The sequence below is a fragment of the Hyperolius riggenbachi genome, chromosome 4 (assembly GCF_040937935.1).
Source record: "Hyperolius riggenbachi isolate aHypRig1 chromosome 4, aHypRig1.pri, whole genome shotgun sequence".
NCBI lineage: Eukaryota > Metazoa > Chordata > Amphibia > Anura > Hyperoliidae > Hyperolius > Hyperolius riggenbachi.
The window spans coordinates 17,124,141-17,146,390 of record NC_090649.1 but is presented as its reverse complement, the minus strand read 5'-3'; the positions used below and the strand labels follow the sequence as shown (position 1 = coordinate 17,146,390).

The following is a 22,250-nucleotide window of genomic DNA, read 5'->3' as shown; positions in this document are numbered from 1 at the left end:
CACTGTATATACAACTAGGCCACTGAAGGATGCAGTGGGCACAGTACAAGGTCACTAAAGGATGCAGTGGGCACAGCAGTGGGCACTAGATATACAACTAGGTCACTGAAGGATGCAGTGGGCACAGTACAAGGTCACTGAAGGATGCAGTGGGCACAGCAGTGGGCACTGGATATACAACTAGGTCACTGAAGGATGCAGTGGGCACAGTACAAGGTCACTGAAGGATGCAGTGGGCACAGCAGTGGGCACTGGATATACAACTAGGTCACTGAAGGATGCAGTGGGCACAGTACAAGGTCACTGAAGGATGCAGTGGGCACAGCAGTGGGCACTGGATATACAACTAGGTCACTGAAGGATGCAGTGGGCACAGTACAAGGTCACTGAAGGATGCAGTGGGCACAGCAGTGGGCACTGGATATACAACTAGGTCACTGAAGGATGCAGTGGGCACAGTACAAGGTCACTGAAGGATGCAGTGGGCACAGCAGTGGGCACTGGATATACAACTAGGTCACTGAAGGATGCAGTGGGCACAGTACAAGGTCACTGCAGGATGCAGTGGGCACAGCAGTGGGCACTGGATATACAACTAGGTCACTGAAGGATGCAGTGGGCACAGTACAAGGTCACTGAAGGATGCAGTGGGCACAGCAGTGGGCACTGGATATACAACTAGGTCACTGAAGGATGCAGTGGGCACAGTACAAGGTCACTGAAGGATGCAGTGGGCACAGCAGTGGGCACTGGATATACAACTAGGTCACTGAAGGATGCAGTGGGCACACAAGGATGTCACACTGTGTAATGAGATGCTTATATGCCAGCGAGCGAGCAGTGGGCACTGAGCACGGCACAAGGTCACTGACAGAATGAATGAACAGCGCTGGTAGAGAGTGGCGGCGCCGGCGGTGTGACTGGCTGCCTGCAAATAGTACAAGTGTATAACTGTCACTGGAATATACAAGTGAACACTGCAGCTGCACTAACCTGCCTGCCTGCACTGCACACAGATAATCCCCACTCCTACTACACTGACTACACTGCAGCACTGAACCTGCCTGCACTACACACAGTTAAATAATCACTAGACTCCCACACTCCCACTACACTACACTGACTACAACTAACTACAGCAATCACTCACTGACTAGCTAACTGTGTACAGTATAAGAGCAGTGTTAGCAAAAAAAACGCTTTGTTTTTAACACAATAAATGCACTTGCTCAAACAACAATGGCCTGGAGATAATCCTCTCAGCACCACAGTCTAGCAAGGACAGAGCTTTTCCATCATGGCCGCCGCTTTATATTCAGGAGGGGAGGGCATAGCTCCCCTCCTGTGATTGGTTGCTAGGGCCTGGCTGGGGCCCTCTGATTGGCCTGCAATGTGTCACTTCCGCATAATTTGACGCATTTCCGCTAACCACGACTTCAGCGCCGGGTTTCACGAGTGTGAATGCGGTGAGCACCACTGGGAGAGAGGATAATTAAAGATGACAACAGAGACAAAACATAAATCAGTATAGCACAACTACACTCTTCTCAATAATTAGGGAAGGTCACATAGTCACACCTTTAAGCAGAACTTCAGAAGTCCAGAGGAATGTTTTATATAGATAGGTCAGTCTCCTAAAAGAAGAGTTTAAAACTGATTCCTGAATGCTTTTATTTGTAATGCTTATACAATTTTATTAAAATAAGATTTGGAGGAGAATTTACTTCAACTTCTTTGGTGCCATTAACAGCGTTTCTTCAGGCTATCTTTCAGAATCAGCTTTAACCTCCCTGGCAGTAAGCCCGTCCTGAGCTCGGCCTTGGAGAGATGAGCTGCGAGCCATAATCCCGAGCTCAGGTCGGGCTAGGGAATTCCCTGCTGCTAAGGAGTCCCGCGTATGATCGCTGCTGTGCAGCAGGACTCCAGCATCTCCCCCGGCTCTCCCCGGCCTGTCCCAGTGTGTTGCTGGCTGCCTGGATCCCCATAGCCCCACTCTTCTTCTGGGGACCCGGCAGCCAATCAGAGTGCGGGGAGACGTCACGGGCCGGGGCAGGACAACATTTTTAAAGTGGCCCTGAAGAGTCGCACAGGGCAGAAGAACAAAACAAAACAAAAAAGCGATCTGCATGTGTTTTTTCATATATACTGCATATATATGAATATACTGTGTGTGTATATATATATATATATATATATATATATATATATATATATATATATATATATATATATACATATATATATATATATATCGTATTTTTTTTCCCAAAAGTGGGGAGAAAAAGTTACTGCGTCTTATAGTCCAAATGTAACAATATACCTCTCCGGGAGGTGTTCCATCGCAGCATAGCAGCAGCACGTGCGCCGCAGGTCATAAGAGGGCGCCGTGCGCCGGGGTCATGTAGTGAGTCAATAAGGAAGCAGTACAGAGGTCTCTGTCGGACGCTGACAGTATGGTGGCGGAAGATGTCCCGCTGTGCCCTGATTACACTGACGCGCGGCTCATGCGGGGACAAAAAGAAAGAAGAGGTGCATGCATAAGCTATGTTATTAGGACCTACTGCCATGCCTCTCGGGTAGTTAACAACGATCACGCTGCTGCTGGAGCCGCTCCGGGGATAACACACAGGCATTGCAGATGATAGCACTGCCGCCGCTCCGGGGACAAGCTTGGAGAATGGACACGGCATACAGATCATTGCAGCAGCTGCTGCTATGCTGCGATGGAACACCGCCAGATAACTCTGCTGCCACGAACCTCATCATGATGGGTGAGCTCTCAGTTTAATTGTAATGGTTAATTAATGTAGCTAGGTTGGGGCAGGGGGAGGTGACAGGGGTTTGTGTAGTGAAGTGTAGTGTAGTGTAGCTGGCTGGGTGGGTGGGTGGGTACATCAGGGGCTAGTGAAGTGTAGCTGGGGGTGAGGCATCAATTGTTATTGTAGTTGGTGGGGGCAGAAATGGTTAGTGTAGCTGGCCAGTATAACTCAGATACAAACATCTTAGGGGGAGGTTAAAGGTCTGTAGGAGACTCCTGGACCATGGATGCACCTAGATTTAGTATTTTTTTTATTATTTCCTGGTTTTTGCCCTTTAAACCTGGGTGCGTCTTATAGTCCGGAGCGTCTTATAGTCCGAAATATATATATATATATATATATATATATATATATATATATATATATATATATATATATATATATATATATATATATATACTTACACACTGTATATATATATATATATATATATATATATATATATATATATATATATATATATATATATATACAGTGGCTTGCAAAAGTATTCGGCCCCCTTGAAGTTTTCCACATTTTGTCATATTACTGCCACAAACATGAATCAATTTTATTGGAATTCCATGTGAAAGACCAATACAAAGTGGTGTACGTGAGACGTGGAATGAAAATCATACATAATTCCAAACATTTTTTACAAATCAATAACTGCAAAGTGGGATGTGCGTAATTATTCAGCCCCCTTTGGTCTGAGTGCAGTCAGTTGCCCATAGACATTGCCTGATGAGTGCTAATGACTAAACAGAGTGCACCTGTGTGTAATCTAATGTCAGTACAAATACAGCTGCTCTGTGACGGCCTCAGAGGTTGTCTAAGAGAATATTAGGAGCAACAACACCATGAAGTCCAAAGAACACACCAGACAGGTCAGGGATAAAGTTATTGAGAAATTCGAAGCAAGCTTAGGCTACAAAAAGATTTCCAAAGCCTTGAACATCCCATGGAGCACTGTTCAAGCGATCATTCAGAAATGGAAGGAGTATGGCACAACTGTAAACCTACCAAGACAAGGCCATCCACCTAAACTCACAGGCAAAACAAGGAGAGCGCTGATCAGAAATGCAATCAAGAGGCCCATGGTGACTGGACGAGCTGCAGAGATCTACAGCTCAGGTAGGGGAATCTGTCTATAGAACAACTATTAGTCGTGCACTGCACAAAGTTGGCCTTTATGGAAGAGTGGCAAGAAGAAAGCCATTGTTAACAGAAAAGCATAAGACGTCCCGTTTGCAGTTTGCCACAAGCCATGTGGGGGACACAGCAAACATGTGGAAGAAGGCACTCTGGTCAGATGAGACCAAAATTGAACTTTTTGGCCAAAATGCAAAACGCCATGTGTGGCAGAAAACTAACACTGCACATCACTCTGAACACACCATCCCCGCTGTCAAATATGGTGGTGGCAGCATCATGCTCTGGGGGTTACATAGTTACATAGTTATTTTGTTTGAAAAAAGACATATGTCCATCGAGTTCAACCAGTACAAAGTACAACTCCAGCCCGTCCCCCACATACCCCTGTTGATCCAGAGAAAGGCGAAAAAAACCCCACAAGGCATGGTCCAATTAGCCCCAAAAGGGAAAAATTCCTTCCTGACTCCAGATGGCAATCAGATAAAATCCCTGGATCAACATCATTAGGCATAACCTAGTAATTGTAGCCATGGATGTCTTTCAACGCAAGGAAAGCATCTAAGCCCCCTTTAAATGCAGGTATAGAGTTTGCCATAACGACTTCCTGTGGCAATGCATTCCACATCTTAATCACTCTTACTGTAAAGAACCCTTTCCTAAATAAATGGCTAAAACGTTTTTCCTCCATGCGCAGCTCATGTCCTCTAGTCCTTTGAGAAGGCCTAGGGACAAAAAGCTCATCCGCCAAGCTATTATATTGCCCTCTGATGTATTTATACATGTTAATTAGATCCCCTCTAAGGCGTCTTTTCTCTAGACTAAATAAACCCAGTTTATCTAACCTTTCTTGGTAAGTGAGACCTTCCATCCCACGTATCAATTTTGTAGCTCGTCTCTGCACCTGCTCTAAAACTGCAATATCTTTTTTGTAATGTGGTGCCCAGAACTGAATTCCATATTCCAGATGTGGCCTTACTAGAGAGTTAAACAGGGGCAATATTATGCTAGCATCTCGAGTTTTTATTTCCCTTTTAATGCATCCCAAAATTTTGTTAGCTTTAGCTGCAGCGGCTTGGCATTGAGTACGATTATTTAACTTGTTGTCGATGAGCACTCCTAAGTCCTTCTCCAAGTTTGATATTCCCAACTGTATCCCATTTATTTTGTATGGTGCTAGACCATTGGTATGACCAAAATGCATGACTTTACATTTGTCAACATTGAATTTCATCTGCCATGTATGTGCCCATATAGCCATCCTATCCAGATCCTGTTGCAATATGACACTATCTTCCTGAGAGTTGATGATTCTGCACAATTTTGTATCATCTGCAAAAATAGCAACATTGCTCACTACTGCATCTACTAGGTCATTAATAAATAAATTGAAGAGCACTGGACCCAGTACAGACCCCTGTGGGACCCCACTGCTAACAGTCTCCCATTTTGAGTACGATCCATTGACCACAACTCTTTGTTTTCTGTCCATTAGCCAGTTCCCTATCCATGCACACAAACTCTTCCCCAGTCCTTGCATCCTCAACTTTTGCACCAGACTTTTGTGGGGAACAGTGTCGAAGGCCTTTGCAAAGTCCAAGTATATTACATCTACAGCATTCCCAATATCCATATTAGCATTCACTACCTCATAAAAGCTAAGCATGTTAGTCAAATAGGACCTGTATTTAGTAAACCCATGTTGATGCTGAGAAATAAGATTATTTTCTACTATGAAGTCATGTATAGTATCTCTTAGTAACCCCTCAAATAGTTTGCATACAACTGATGTTAAGCTTACAGGTCTATAATTTCTTGGATCAGATTTTTTGCCCTTCTTAAATAATGGGAAAACGTGTGCTGTACGCCAATCCACTGGGACTCTGCTAGTTGCAAGAGAGTCACAAAAAATAAGATAAAGGGGCTTAGCTATAACTGAACTTAATTCTCTTAGGACCCGAGGATGCATGCCATCCGGGCCAGGTGCCTTGTCTATTTTTAATTTATTTAGTCTTGCCTTTACTTCTTCCTGCGTTAAGTATTTAATATTACAGTTAGAAGATTGAGACTCTTCTGCCTCTGTAATTTGCAACAGTGCTGTTTCCTTTGTGAAGACAGAAGCAAAGAAAGCATTTAATAACTCTGCCTTACCTTGGTCATCCTCCATTGAGTTCCCACCCTCATCCTTTAGGATTCCTATACAGTCAACCTTTCTTTTTTTAGAGTTGATGTATAGTTGTCCCAAGGACCAGTATAGTTGTCCCAAGGACCAGTATAGGTTGCTTCTCTTCAGCAGGGACAGGGAAGCTGGTCAGAGTTGATGGGAATATGGATGGAGCTGAATACAGGGCAATCTTGGAAGAAAACCTCTTGGGGTCTGCAAAAGACTTGAGAAGGCTGTTCACCTTCCAGCAGGACAACAACTCTAAACATAAAGCCAGGGCAACAATGGAATGGTTTAAAACAGTGCTGTCCAACTTCACAGGCATGGAGGGCCACATATTTTTCAGCGTACATGGTGGAGGGCCGACTCCCCTCCCCCTGACCCCGCCCCACCACACCCCCAACTCCGCCCCCAGACTGTCCACCACCCCAAGAGGGTTAAAAACACAATCTGCCAGCAATTTTGCACAAAATACACATAATCTGTCAGTAGTCAGTATAGTTGCCCCCCAGTATAGGTATCCAGCATAGTTGCTCCCAGGGCCAGTATAGTTAGCCAGCATAGTTGCTCCCAGACCCAGAATAGGTAGCCAGTATAGTTGCCCCCAGGACCAGTATAGGAATCCAGTATAGTTACTCCAAGGCCCTGTAAAGGTATCCAGCATAGTTGCTCCCAGGACCAGTATAGGTAGCCGGTATAGTTGCCCCCAGGACCAGTATAGGTAGCCAGTATAGTTGCTCCCAGGACCAGTATAGGTAGCCGGTATAGTTACTCCAAGGCCCAGTATAGGTAGCCGGTATAGTTACTCCAAGGCCTAGTATAGGTATACAGTATAGTTGCTCCCAGACCCAGTATAGGTAGCCAGTATAGTTGTCCCAAGGACCAGTATAGGTAGCCAGTATAGTTGCTCCCAGGCCCAGTATAGGTAGCCAGTATAGTTGCCCCCAGGACCAGTATAGGTAGCCAGTATAGTTACTCCAAGGCCCAGTATAGGTAGCCGGTATAGTTGCTCCCAGGCCCAGTATAGGTAGCCAGTATAGTTGCTCCCAGACCCAGTATAGGTAGCCAGTATATTTGTCCCAAAGACCAGTATAGTTGCTCCCAGGCCCAGTATAGGTAGCCAGTATAGTTGCCCCCAGGACCAGTATAGTTAGTCCAAGGCCCAGTATAGGTAGCCAGAATAGTTGCCCCCATGCCTAGTATAGTTGCTCCATGCCTACTATAGGTAGCCAGTATATTTGCCCCCTATGTCCAGTATAGTTGCCCCATGCCTAGTATAGGTAGCCAGTATATTTGCCCCCTATGTCCAGTATAATTGCCCCATGCCTAATATAGGTAGCCAGTTTAGTTGCCCCAGTACAGTTAGCCAGCCCAGATAGGTAGCCCCCTCCCCTCCCTGCGGCCGCCAATAATCTTACCTTTGGATCAGCAGCCGTTTCCTCTTTAACTGTCTCTGACCTCTTGCATGCCGCCACCCGCCGCAACTCACAGACCTCAGATCAGAGCATCTGAGTGGTAAGTTTCCCTTGCTGTTGGTCGCCAGAGTGCCCGCTGTCTCACCTCTCTGGCGTGCTGCAGGCACGGACACAGGATGCGGAATCGAGCGAGGCTCTGCTGAGAAATGCGCTCAGCAACGTCTAAATGGGGGCGGAAATGTATCTGTGCTGTCCCTTTTCTCTGCCTCCGTCGCTCCCACACCAATCAGTGCACCGCACACGTCCTCTGGCAGTAATTACTGTATTTTTTGGTCTATAAGACTCACTTTTTCTCCCCCAAATGTGGGGGTAAAAAGTCAGTGTGTTTTATGGTCCGAAGGTGTCCCCCATAAGTGTCCTCTCTGTCTTCCATTGCTGCCCTGTGTCTCTGGTGTCCTCCTGTCTCCCCTCTAGCCGGTGTCCCCTGTGTCTCACTCTCAATGGCCCTGTGACATCCTTTGTCTGGTTCTTCCCATGCATCTCTGGCAAAGGGGAAAAGATGTGACACAGGAGGACACTAGGGGGGCACAAAGGGGACACAGGGGGGCCGGTGAGACACAGGCAGACACAAGGGACACCAGCCAGAGGGGAGACAGGGGGGCACAGGGGGCAGATAGGACACATGGGGACGAAATAATTGGGGGGAAAACATCTACAAGATGCCCCTGGACCATAGACGCACCATGTTAAATATATATATATATATATATACATATACAGTATATATATATATACAGTATATATATATATATATATATATATATATATATATATATATATATATATATATATATATATTGGAGGAAATAATTATTTGACCCCTCACTGATTTTGTAAGTTTGTCCAATGACAAAGAAATGAAAAGTCTCAGAACAGTATCATTTCAATGGTAGGTTTATTTTAACAGTGGCAGATAGCACATCAAAAGGAAAATCGAAAAAATAACCTTAAATAAAAGATAGCAACTGATTTGCATTTCATTGAGTGAAATACGTTTTTGAACCCTCTAACAATAAAAGACTTAATACTTAGTGGAAAAACCCTTGTTTGCAAGCACAGAGGTCAAACGTTTCTTGTAATTGATGACTAAGTTTGCACACATTTTAGGAGGAATGTTGGTCCACTCCTCTTTGCAGATCATCTCTAAATCCCTAAGGTTTCGAGGCTGTCTCTGTGCAACTCTGAGCTTGAGCTCCCTCCATAGGTTTTCTATTGGATTAAGGTCCGGAGACTGACTAGGCCACTCCATGACCTTAATGTGCTTCTTCTTGAGCCACTCCTTTGTTGCCTTTGCTGTATGTTTTGGGTCATTGTCGTGCTGGAACACCCATCCACGACCCATTTTCAGTTTCCTGGCAGAGGGAAGGAGGTTGTCGTTCAGGATTTTACGATACATGGCTCCGTCCATTTTCCCGTTAATGCGATTAAGTTGTCCTGTGCCCTTAGCAGAAAAACACCCCCAAAGCAAAATGTTTCCACCCCCATGCTTGACGGTGGGGACGGTGTTTTGGGGGTCATAGGCAGCATTTTTCTTCCTCCAAACACAGCGAGTTGAGTTAATGCCAAAGAGCTCTATTTTGGTCTCCTCAGACCAGAGCACCTTCTCCCAGTCACTCACAGAATCATTCAGGTGTTCATTGGCAAACTTCAGACGGGCCTGCACATGTGCCTTCTTGAGCAGGGGGACCTTGCGAGCCCTGCAGGATTTTAATCCATTGCGGTGTAATGTGTTTCCAATGGTTTTCTTGGTGACTGTGGTCCCTGCTAATTTGAGGTCATTCACTAACTCCTCCCGTGTAGTTCTAGGATGCTTTTTCACCTTTCTCAGAACCATTGAGACCCCACGAGGTGAGATCTTGCGTGGAGCCCCAGAGAGAGGTCGATTGATGGTCATTTTGTGCTCCTTCCATTTTCGAAACAATCGCTCCAACAGTTGTCACCTTCTCTCCCAGCTTCTTGCTAATGGTATTGTAGCCCATTCCAGCCTTGTGCAGGTCTACAATTTTGTCTCTGACATCCTTGGACAGCTCTTTGGTCTTTCCCATGTTGGAGAGTTTGGAGTCTGCTTGATTGATTGATTCTGTGGACAGGTGTCTTTTATACAGGTGACTAGTTAAGACAGGTGTCCTTAATGAGGGTGACTAATTGAGTAGAAGTGTCTAACCACTCTGTGGGAGCCAGAACTCTTAATGGTTGGTAGGGGTTCAAAAACGTATTTCACTCAATGAATTGCAAATCAGTTGCTATCTTTTATTTAGGTTATTTTTTCGATTTTCCTTTTGATGTGCTATCTGCCACTGTTAAAATAAACCTACCATTGAAATGATACTGTTCTGAGACTTTTCATTTCTTTGTCATTGGACAAACTTACAAAATCAGTGAGGGGTCAAATAATTATTTCCTCCACTGTATATATATATATATATATATATATATATATATATATATATATATATATATATATATATATATATATATACATATTTTCTCCTGGTTTTTAACCTCTAAACCTGGGTGCGTCTTATAGTCTGAAAAATACAGTTACTCATCTGAATGCTTCATTATCTTCTTCATCATACAATCTAAAAAGCCTTCAAATTAAAGTTTCTGGAAAAAAATAAATAAAAGTCTTTAAAAAAAGCAAACTAAACCAAACATTTCAGAAATGGATACATTTAAGGCTGGTATGTGTGTCATAAAAAAAATCCAACACAACATGACTTATATAGATCAATAATAGACTTTATTTAATATGAATAACACAGTGAATAAAAAAAAACACATGGGATGGTCACCCCGCCATGCAGCCAGCAAGCACAACACGCTCAGGTGCACCACACTAACGCACCATAGTCCTCATTTGTATAATTCCTCAAATGCTATAGCATCGCCCAGTATTAGCAAATCCACAGGACTGTGTGGCATTAGAAGAATAAAGCAAGCAGCAGAACTTGATGGTACAGTCTAGAATTCAGACTAGTGGGACATATAGGTAAGCTTGTCAGTAAAGGATGCAGAAATTAGTAGCAAACACATTAGTACCTCACATTAGAAAGCTTAACCACTAGCCGACTGCTCCACGCCAATCGGTGTGAATGCGGCGGCAGCAGCCCTAGGACAGCTCCACGCCGATTGGCGTGAACGGCCCTGTATGGGGCTAGCAGGAGATCGTGTGTGCTACTGCGCGCGCATCTCCACTTGGAAGGCAGAACTCTACTCCGCCTTCAGTCTCCCAGCGGCAATCGCTCCAAGACTGTAAGACGGCAAACTTGCCATCTAATTAGCTTGTACAGCACTGCGATCTGTCCCCTCTGGTGATGCGGAAGTGAATCGCTTTCATAGGCTGAAGCCTATGATAGCCGATCACGCTGATTGGCTGGCGGGGGGAGGGAGGGTTGTAAAAAAAAAAATACAGCATTTTATTTAAAAATAAAAGAAATAAATATTTATAAAAAACAAACAAACATTGGGGGAGCGATCAGACCCCACCAACAGAGAGCTCTGTTGGTGGGGAGAAAAGGTGGTTAATCACTTGTGTGCTGTGTTGTGGAGCCCTGCAGCTTGGCCTTAAAACTGCAGTGGCCAATTTAACAAAAAATGGCCTGGTCTTTAGGGGGGTCTACCACTGCGGTCTTCAAGTGGTTAAGCAGCAGAGTACCTGTATTGAAGCCAAGCTATATGGATCATAGCAGTTCATGCAAGATTGCAAAAGCACATGCAGATCTCAGCTGTAGAGGATAATGCAGATATATGAAGCACATGAGGTCTCATTTCAATCCAGCAGCATATGAAATACACCACATTGGTGGTATGAAAAAGTGGCAGTCACTAAAGCAATATGGCGGAGTCTGTGTCCATAGAGCATCTAGGAGGAAGGCTGGGGTACGTGGAGTGCTGGGGACAGGAGGAAGTGCAGTGGCGGCCCGGATACTAGACACGAGTGGCATGCCAGGCAAGATGGACAGGAGCCTTATTGCATCCTCGTGCCACGCTGGTCAAGCAGGGTGGCGTGGCATCCCATAGAGAAGAGCAACTCCAACGGTTTCGCCAGTTTCCGGCTTCTTCAGGGGGCGTGGCTAGATGCACTTACTCTAGTGCTTACAAATCATACAACAACCAATCAGCAGATGACTGAGCATACGGGGGAGGGGGCATCACCACAAACAAATAGCATGAACTGGAAGCAGCAGGCGGATAAGATGGGAAGCATGGTTGTCGTAACCATAGTGGCAATTCAGCTTCCCTAGCAACCAGACGCTGATCGTAGCTTAACTAGGTTCAAATACTGTTCATTTACCCAGCTCATGCTGTGGCAACCATATGTCCAGACACCGACACCCAGATCAGTGATCAACTCATAACAAACCGATAAGTCAAATCTGTTCTATTATCAAATATAACTATGGAGATAATACTATATAATAAAACCCCTATGTCTCTGCGTACTGTCCCTGTGGGTGTGTCCCTGCGTTTACACTACTGCTCATTTGCCACAGGGACAGCCTGGGACAGGAGCAGAAAGGGCCAGGGGGGTGGCAGGGTAGGGGGTGGGCGGCAATGACAGACCTAGAGCCCATTTTTAAAGAGGAACTCCAGGGAAAATAATGTAATTAAAAAAGTGCTTCATTTTTACAATAATTATGTATAAATGATTTAGTCAGTGTTTGCCCATTGTAAAATCTTTTAAATCCCTGATTTACATTCTGACATATACATGGTGACATTTTTTACTGTTGGCAGGTGATGTAGCTGCTGCATGCTTTTTTAGCAATTGGAAACAGCTGTAAACAGCTATTTCCCACAATGCAACAAGGTTCACAGACAGGAAACTGCCAGGAGTACCACGGTCCGGAGAGCTTCTTGTGGGAAGGGTTTCACCACAATATCAGTCATACAGCGCCCCCTGATGGTCAGTTTGTGAAAACTAATAGATTTCTCATGTAAAAGGGGGTATCAGCTACTGATTGGGATAAAGTTCAATTCTTTGTCGGAGTGTCTCTTTAAACGGGCTAAGGTCACTAATTATAATATAAAAAGGTAACACTGGAGGGACAAAATGAGCTTACAAACAATACTACACTGCTGCCTCAACGGACAACATCCCTCGGAGTACTTAAAGAGAAACTCCGACCAAGAATTTAACTTTATCCCAATCAGTAGCTGATACCCCCTTTTACATGAGAAATATAATGATTTTCACAAACAGACCATCAGGGGGCGCTGTATGACTGATTTTGTGCTGAAACCCCTCCCACAAGAGGCTCTGGTACCGTACGGTACTCTGGGCAAACTGCCACAATGTAACAATGTTCACAGACAGGAAATGGCTGTTTAGAGCTGTCTGCAAGGCCAGAACAGCTAGAAACAGCTACATAACCTGCCCACAGTAAAAATGTCACCATGTAATACATGTCAGAATGTGAATCTGGGAGAGGAAAGATTTTACAATGAGCAAACACTGCCTAAATCATTTATACATAATTATGGTAAAAATGAAGCACTTTTTTTATTACATTATTTTCACTGGAGTTCCTCTTTAAGGCAGATGCAGTGCAGGCATCACGACAGAGAAGCTGTCATAAATAATAATGAGACATTTAAGATTATTCAAAGTGTCTATTATCAGAGGATGCCCAAAATGCGGGGGCCACTGAATAGACACATAGCAGAGGGGATAAACTCACTGCACACCGACGGAAATCAGGCAAACCACCATCAATTCGGCAAAGATGCGTATAATTCATTTGATCACTCAGGCCAGGGGGTTCCACCGAGGCTCACAGCGCAAAAGAAGGCGGTCATAATTCCCCCCTGTAATGGTCTGATGTACACGGTCGAGACCGATAAATCGCAAACCCGAGAGGCTGCCCCTGTGGTTGTCGGCAACGTGCCTGGCGACAAGAGACGTGGATTCACTGTCTAAAATATTATTGACATGTTCTGAAATGCTTTTGTGAAAGGGGCGTTTCTATAAACAACAAACAGCTGCGCAAACCCAATAATACACAATTTCTTATAAAGTCCTTCTTTTCACTCAGCTTCTACCATATGCCACAAAAGTCAATTCCAGGGGCCTTATTAGAATCCCACTTTAGTCCAAAGTTTGCAAAATGGTCAAAAGGTGCACTCACCAGACGTGCTAACTCTTATTACAGGAGTCAGCAATGGCAATGAAGGGTCTCAGCCCCCCTCCTGGCTCTCCGATCTCACCACCTTCCTATGCGACCCAGCAGCTGAATCACTGTCCGCAGGCCCCCACTACAGAGGTCTTATCCTCTCATGCAAGCCCCCATTACAGAGGTTCTTGTCACTCAAACAAACTCTAGTCCTCACACGACAATGCACTTCTCCAAGCTCTTGTCCTCAAAACACAAGCATATACACTGCACATAGCGTAATACCGTTTTAATGCAAAAAGTTAAAAACAACCATTACACTTACAATGTGCGTCAGTAATTCACAGCATCGAGTTTTTAGACGGGCTCTCCCCCGTGCGCCACTCCGGATTGGCGCAGTTGGCAGCCGGACCCTCCACGCTGGATTCCTAATACGCTCAGTAGTGTAGTTCCTTCCTGGCACACGCGACCCCGCCCTACGCGTTTCGAACGTCAGTTCTCATCAGGGGCGTTTCGTTTTACCAACATAAAACGCCCCACAATGACACATATATGTAAATAAACGACCACCTCGGTCTTGCAATTTATAAAGTGTGGCAAAGTGAATCGCCTGCCGCCAGGTACAACTGTTTGCTTACCAACCTGAATGTAACGAGAATAGTCCCAGCCCCCACAGGTATTAGTACCTGTCACTTTATAACAGGGGTAGGGAGCCAGATGTGGCTCTTTTGATGGCTGCATCTGGCTCACATACAAATCAGTAGGGGGTTGATTTACTAAGCTACACTGCTCAAGCAGCACAGCTTAGTGCGGCAGCGCAAGTAACATTTTCAAAGTAGGCACGTTACTGTTGTAGCTTGCACTACTAACTTACTCGCACTACTCCAAAACAAGCGGCTGCTCCAATTGCCCCCCCCCCCCCTGGATCCTGTCAGGTCCAGTGACTTTCTAGGACGCGATCCCCACACTTTGATTGGCCTACTAGGCTGTCTGTCACTTGACAGGCAGCCTATTGAGCTAAAGTGTGGGGATCTCGTCCTACAAAGTGAAGGAACCCCCAAGTCAGCTAGCTAATTGTACAAGCTGTTAGTAGGTATTTATCCTGTCTGGGAAATTGCTGATGTTGCTGAAACCCAAGAGAAGCTGAAGACTTGTCTGACACTTCCACTGCCTGGTGGATGAACTGTATACACATCACCATGGCAACAGGGACATGAGCCCTCTGCTGCGCATGCGCACTGTCCCAGTTTGAAACATATTGTATGGCTCTCACAGAATTACATTTTAAAATATGTGGTGTCTATGGCTCTCTCAGCCAAAAAGGTTCCTGACTCCTGCTTTATAGTGTACCTTAGGGGAGGATCCAGGAAAATGGCCACTAACGAGCATGTCCTCCAGTGATCTAGCTCTCTGAAATGTAATTATTGGAGAAGTGTGTGTGTGTGTGTGTGTGTGTGTGTGTGGGGGGGGGGGGTAACTTGATCCACATCAGGGTCATTTATCAATAAGTACCAATGGTTGGTGAACATATGTTTCAACCCAGGATGCTGTGCACAAAAATGCATTCAAAAACGTACTGATGTATCCGTTCTCCGACGATATTTCAGCTTTAAGAGTTCATGGCATACACATTTTTTTTGCCCGATTGAACAACCGTCGCAAATGCCTATCGGGATAACCTCTAGCTTTGAACCTTTCCCGCAGGTTACCTGCTTCCTGCATGAAAGTATCATCACGTGAACAATTCCGTCGCACACAAAGGTACTGTCCCACTGGAATCCCTCGTATGGTACGTACAGGGTGAAAGCTATCAGCCCGCAAAAGTGCATTGCTGGCCGTTGCCTTCCTGAAAAGATTAGTTGAGAAGGGTATCCCAGAGGGACTGCACTCAAAATTGAACCATAAGTTCATAGTATTTACATTAAGGCGTTCAACAAAATTGGTAATTTGATTCAAAGTGCTCGTCCATAGGATGAAGATGTCATCACTGTACCTGTGCCACTCCAAAATGTGGCCCAGGTACATTGCAAGGTCCTCATCCACAAATATTTGGCGTTCCCACTCCCCCAGGTACAGGTTAGCATTTTGAAAAAAGCATTTTGTGTTCCTAATGTAGAATAATTTTACTTTAATAGTATTATTACCTGTGGATATTTGTAGATCCCGCTTACTTCAGCTATAGAGCGTGTTGGAGAAGACTCCAAGTGTCCAATGAAAGCCACCACTTTGTTCTTCTGGTCACAGCTGTAATTAGGCACAGGCTCCTCCACCCCGGATAATATACTCAGGGCGCTCTGTACCGCTTTATCCTCTAACATGCAGGGGTCATATATCATGTATCCCAGCGTGATGTTAGGCAGGAGGTCAGGTCTTCTGTTTATTTCTTCTACAGCAAACATGAAGGCCAGGAGATGCCGCAGATAATGAATATGTGGCCTAAAAGTAATAAAAGTTGTATCTCAAACCTCACTTATGCTTACAATTTACTGATAACTGTATACGGGCAGCACGGTGATGTAGTGGTTAGTGCTCTCGCTTTGTAGCACTGGGTTCCCAGTTCGAATCTCAGCCAAGGTACTTTGTGTACAGTTTGTATGTTCTCCTCATTTCTGTGTGGGTTTCCTCCGGGCACTCCAGTTTCCTCCCACATGCGAAAAGCATACATTTAAGTTAATTTGTTTTGCCCTAAACTGGCCCTATACTGTGATACATACACTACACGATACATACAGTACATAGACATATGGCTATGGTAGGGAATAGATTGTGAGCCCCTCTGAGCGACAGTTATGGGACAAGACAATATACTCTGTGTATAAGATGTTGGTGATATATAAATACTAAACAGTAATAATACTTATTTCCCCACTTCAGGCACAGATGCCTGAAGCAGAAAATTTGGGTGCATAACCTGCCTGGAAACATGGGTGTTGCCATAGAGCACAAAGTAAATTGCTGCTATGGCAACACATACTGGGCAATTTGGGCTCTGGAGGAACCAGTTTGAAAATGGACCAATCAGTTTATACCCAGGTTTAAATTGATTGGTCCATTTTGAAGCTGCATATATTTGCATATAAATTTGCATAAACTCGGAAGAATTTGCATTTCTTTGATTATCCTTACTCCCATAGCACCCACTGGCTATAGCTATTGGAAAACTTAACAGCCATGTTCCTACAGTAGCCACTGAGGTCTGGTTATCAACTAATTAGTGAAATAAACACATTTTCCTAAATCTTACTAATATTATAAATGGGAAAGTTTGGATGTTTGTTACTCAATCATACAACAATGGCTGAACGGATGTGAATGAAATTTGGCACACACATAGTACATTACCTGGAATAACATATAGGATACTTTTTATTCCCATAGCCAAAAAAGTGGTCGGACGGAGACATATACAAATTTTACTGGGAAAATGTAAATAGCAGCCATTCTTACACTGATCATTGTAGGGTTTTCAAACTTTGCACAGTTGGTTACTGGGTGACTGGGATTAATATTCAAAAAAGTGGGTGGAGCCTACAAAAGCCAATCAAAATTCACAGATTGATTGTAAAGGGAAATATTTAATTGCTGCCCTTCTTGCACTGTTAATGGCACAAGCCCCAAACCAGGTACAGTTGGTCATTGGGTGACTGGGGTTCAAATTCAGAAAACGGGGTGGAGTCCCAGCCTATCGGATGTGTTTCCTTTCAATGCAAATTATTGATGCCAAAGACCACAAAGCTAACAAACTTGGCCATTGAGTAATTGAGTAATTGTGTGTTAGGGTTAGAAAAAGTGGGCGGGGCCAACACAAGCCAAATACATACCCGGGCAATGCTGGGTCAGCAGTGGGCAGAGACAAATTCAAATTTCACTGGGAAAATGTAAACTGTAAAATGTAAAAAGACTTGCTGTAATACGGGGGCTGTGGTAGGTACAAAAAACGAAAAAAAAAAAACACAGAGACACCGGGAGCTCCTATGGTGTATTATCTCTGGCAGAATGATCCAAGAATAATCAGAATCAGAATCAAGTTTAATGGCCAAGTACAGGGGTTTGTACCTGGAATTATTTTTGGCACAGACAGGCTCGAGTAGTACACAAGACAAATTATACAGATATACAGTATCGTAGACACAAGACAAATTATACGAATATACAGTATCGTGGACAAGCAGGTATACAATAAGTAGTGCAGGAGGGCATGTAGAGTAATTAAGTAGCTCTAGACTAGTTGGGGTGATGTAACATGGGTGGGCCACTACCCGGATGTAAGCGCTGGGGCAAGGGAGTGCGACTGGAAGGGTGCGTTGAGGAGATCAATGGCTTGGGGAAAGAAGGTGTTTCTATGTCTAGTGGTCCTGGTGGGAAGGGACCTGTAGCGGCGGCCTAAGGGGAGAAGACTGAAAAAGCCGTTGCCAGGGTGGGTGGGGTCTCCTGCTATCCTAGCAGCCCTTGAGCGCAGTCTGGACGAGTAGAGAAGGTTGAGTGGTGGGAGGGGAGTACCGATGATCCTTTCTGCAGACCTTATGACTCTTTGTAGTTTATACTTATCTTTCGCAGAGGCCCCTGCATACCACACGATGATAAGAGTAATGATACTCACAAGTATGGGTGGTTAACGAGGCAACCACTCAAGTAGGCATGTGGGGAAAGCCCGTCCCCACTCGGTCTTTTTGCAGGTGGTCGCAGCTCCTTCAAAAAAGTTCTTACTATGAAAACGTAGTGACAAAACAATCCCACTGTGTGGGATGTTATACAATAGATTCCAAGAAAGTAGGAGGCGCCCTTGTAGGATGTTCCAATATTATTGTACATAAAATTACATATAAAGTAAATCGCCTACCTTATGAATGTAAGCTTCACTCGATAGGGGTGATAAGTAAATTTATTGGTAAAAAGCACTTTGGACAACGCGTTTCGCGGCACAAACCGCTTCCTCAGGTCAACACGGTGGCGTAGTGGTTAGCTCTCTCGCCTTGCAGCGCTGGGTCCCTGGTTCGAATCCCAGCCAGGGCACTATCTGCAAAGAGTTTGTATGTTCTCTCCGTGTCTGTGTGGGTTTCCTCCGGGCACTCCGGTTTCCTCCTACATTCCAAAAACATACGGATAAGTTAATTGGCTCCCCCTAAAAATTGTCCCTAGACTACAGTACATACACTACATAATATAGACATATGGCAATGGTAGGGATTAGATTGTGAGCTCCTTTGAGGGACAGTTAGTGACAAGGTATATATATATACACTGTACAGTGCTGCGTAATATGTCGGCGCTATATAAATACTAAATAATAATAATAATAATATAGGGTGCTTGTTAGCAAGTAACGGATAGCCTGGGCGCCAAACCCCAGATTTACTTTGTATGTAATTTTATGTACAATAATATTGGAACATCCTACAAGGGCGTCTCCTACTTTCCTGGTATCTACTTGCTGTAATAGTTTCTTGTGAGCAGCCGCTCGCGTGGGTATCAGTGCGGCTTCCAAGGTCACTTGACAGGTGACGTCTGCGCTCATGTCACCAGTCAGGTGACCCCAGAGATCTCGTCAGTGACATTGCGAAAACTGGGTGAGTAACCTCTCGTTTACACTCTCATCGGCACTCTACATAGGGAAGGAATGGGGGAGGCACTAAGGCAGGGGAGTGAGCCACCTTTACATCATCAAGTGCCTGTAGGCACCTGCCTACAGTGCCTTATGGGAAATCCGGCTCTGGTTAACAACAAGCTGGGGATACCGAACATCTCACTTGTGAGACCGCATGCTATAATCTTTGTGAGTTGACCTTTACTGTCTTAGTCAATGTTCCATCTGCGCGGTCCAATAATATAGAAACTTAGAAAGAAATACAGACTAACATAGCATGATCATGCATCACAATAATGCAATAAAATTTCAAACAACACCCGGAGTGCATCTAACAGCCGACTTTCCAGATCACCAGTTTGTGCTGTGTGGACAGGACACACCTCCCATTAACAGTGAAGGGGCTCACCGGGTTGTTGCCACCTCAGAAACAGGTGGATCGCATGCATGAAAAAAGGGCGCCATGAAAAAAGGTCACAGCTGGATAACAAAATGGTGCTGATGGATAAAGAAATCTGATAATGATAAACATCGTTGTCAAACTTGGTTAACAATAAATATTGTTGTCAAAACAGACAGGAAATAATAACAACAAGATATTAATGTTACAAATTGTTACTTAATTCAACAATACAGTTTAACCCAACCCTACTCTCACACAGAACCCTCCCCTGGCGCTGCCTAAAACTAACCACTCCCCTGGTGGTGCCTAACCCTACAGCCCCCCCCCGGTGTTACCTAAAACTAACCACCTCCTGGGCGGTGCCTTACTCTAACCACTCCCTCTGCAGAAACACCCCTTTACACATAGAAACAATAATATCTTTGATAACGTAAAATCTGTACATACAAACAAAATAATATGACAAAAACTATAACGTTGCAAGCTTCTAAAATGACAACATACTTCAAAAACTCTAATGTTCTAATGTTGTTAACTATATTTATCGCGGCACCTTTTTTTCTGCTTTTTTTGCCGTATTAAGAATAATTGCATTAGAGTCTATGGCGGTGCCCTTTTCGTCCACCCTCAGCCGACACCTTTTTTTCCTGCTACTGGTGGATCTAGCATTCAGTACAAATAGCTGCACGATCTCTCCAGTGCATAATACTCAACTTAGTTTACACAGTTTTAAAAATCCTCACTTTAATTCCAGTTGTCTTAAAAAACAGAAGAACAAAGCACCATAGCGTAATACTGTTGGGATGCGGCTTCTCACTCTCGCTCCAATATTGCGCTTACATATCTTAAGAAAAGCAATGAGCATATATGCCTACAAGAGGCTGAACACCCGGGCACTGTGTGGGTCCAAACCACAGGCATATTTATTTCCTTTTAAACAATTCTAGTTGCCTGGCAGCCCTGCTGATCTATTTGGCTGCAGTAGTGAACTGAATTACACCAGAAACAAGCATGCAGCTAGTCTTGTCAGTTCTGACAATATTGTCAGAAACCCCTGACCTGCTGCATGCTTGTTCAGGGTCTATGGTTGAAAGAATTAGAGGCAGAGGACCAGCACGGCAGCCAGGCAACTGGTATTGCTTAAAAGGAGATAAATATGGCAGCCTCAATATTATTCTAACCTCCGGTTCCCTTTAAAAGTGTAACACAAAGACAGTAGGCCCAAGTTTTGGTGACCCTTTCCCCAGAAAATTCACATAATTGTGCAGTTTTTTTTCAAGAAAATACACGTAATGTGAGCAGATTTGCCCAGAAAACACGTTCAATAATGTCGGCAGATTTGACCAGAAAACACATTCAATCATGTGGCAGATTTGACCAGAAAACATGTTCAATTATGTTGGCAGATTTGACTAGAAAATACGTGCAATCATGTGGCAGATTTGACCAGAAGACATGTTCAATTATGTTGGCAGATTTGACCAAAAAACACATTCAATCATGTGGTAGATTTGACCAGAAAACACATTCAATCATGTCGGCAGATTTGACTAGAAAATACGTGGCATCATGTGGCAGATTTGACCAGAAAATACATGCAATCATGTTGGCAGATTTGCCCAGAAAATACATGCAATCATGTGGCAGATTTGACCAGAAAATACGTGGAATCATGTGGAAGATTTGACTAGAAAATACATGCAATCATGTGGCAGATTTGACCAGAAAATACGTGGAATCATGTGGAAGATTTGACCAGAAAATACATGCAATCATGTCGGCAGATTTGACCAGAAAATATGTGCAATCATGTAGCACAGTGGTGCTCAACCTTTTTTGGCCCGAGGGCCGAACTTCAAATCAAGAAAAAACTTGAGGGCCGGAACACATGCATACAAAATTTCAATGTAAAGCTTTTAACGTTTTTCTAGTAACAGTTAACATGGTGTTGGAAATGGAAAGAAAACGACAATATGAGAATTGTTGTACTCACCATTTGATGCACATTGTCTTAATGAGAAGTTTGCGGCAGATTAATGCAGCAATGGTATCAGAGTCCAGTATGGTACCTGGGTGTATGCACAGGGCAGATTAATGCAGCAATGGTATCAGAGTCCAGTACGGTACCTGGGTGTATGCACAGGGCAGATTAATGCAGCAATGGTATCAGAGTGGCCTTTAGTGTGCTGGCTGAGGAGGCTGTCAGCTCTGCTGAGGAGGAACAGAGGCCTAATTACCCACACGTGGCCTGTAGTGTGCTGGCTGAGGAGGCTGTGAGCTCTGTGTGGGGCTGAGGAGGCTGTCAGCTCTGTGTGGGGCTGAGGAGGCTGTCAGCTCTGTGTGGGGCTGAGGAGGCTGTCAGCTCTGTGTGGGGCTGAGGAGGCTGTCAGCTCTGTTTGGGGCTGAGGAGGCTGTCAGCTCTGTGTGGGGCTGAGGAGGCTGTCTGCTCTGTGCGGGGCTGAGGAGACTGTCTGCTCTGTGTGGGGCTGAGGAGGCTGTCTGCTCTGTGTGGGGCTGAGGAGGCTGTCTGCTCTGTGTGGGGCTGAGGAGGCTGTCTG

At 44.5% G+C, this 22,250-nt stretch overlaps 1 protein-coding gene across 1 annotated transcript in view; it reads right to left on the bottom strand.

The window, feature by feature from the left end:
* Positions 1-22,250, bottom strand: part of LOC137504560 (vomeronasal type-2 receptor 26-like) — a 124,904-nt gene that overhangs the window by 66,320 nt on the left and 36,334 nt on the right. Inside the window, exon 2 of the mRNA XM_068233142.1 lies at positions 15,850-16,141. Within this exon, the coding sequence (XP_068089243.1) occupies positions 15,850-16,141 (292 nt within the window). The remainder of the gene's footprint in view (positions 1-15,849; positions 16,142-22,250) is intronic.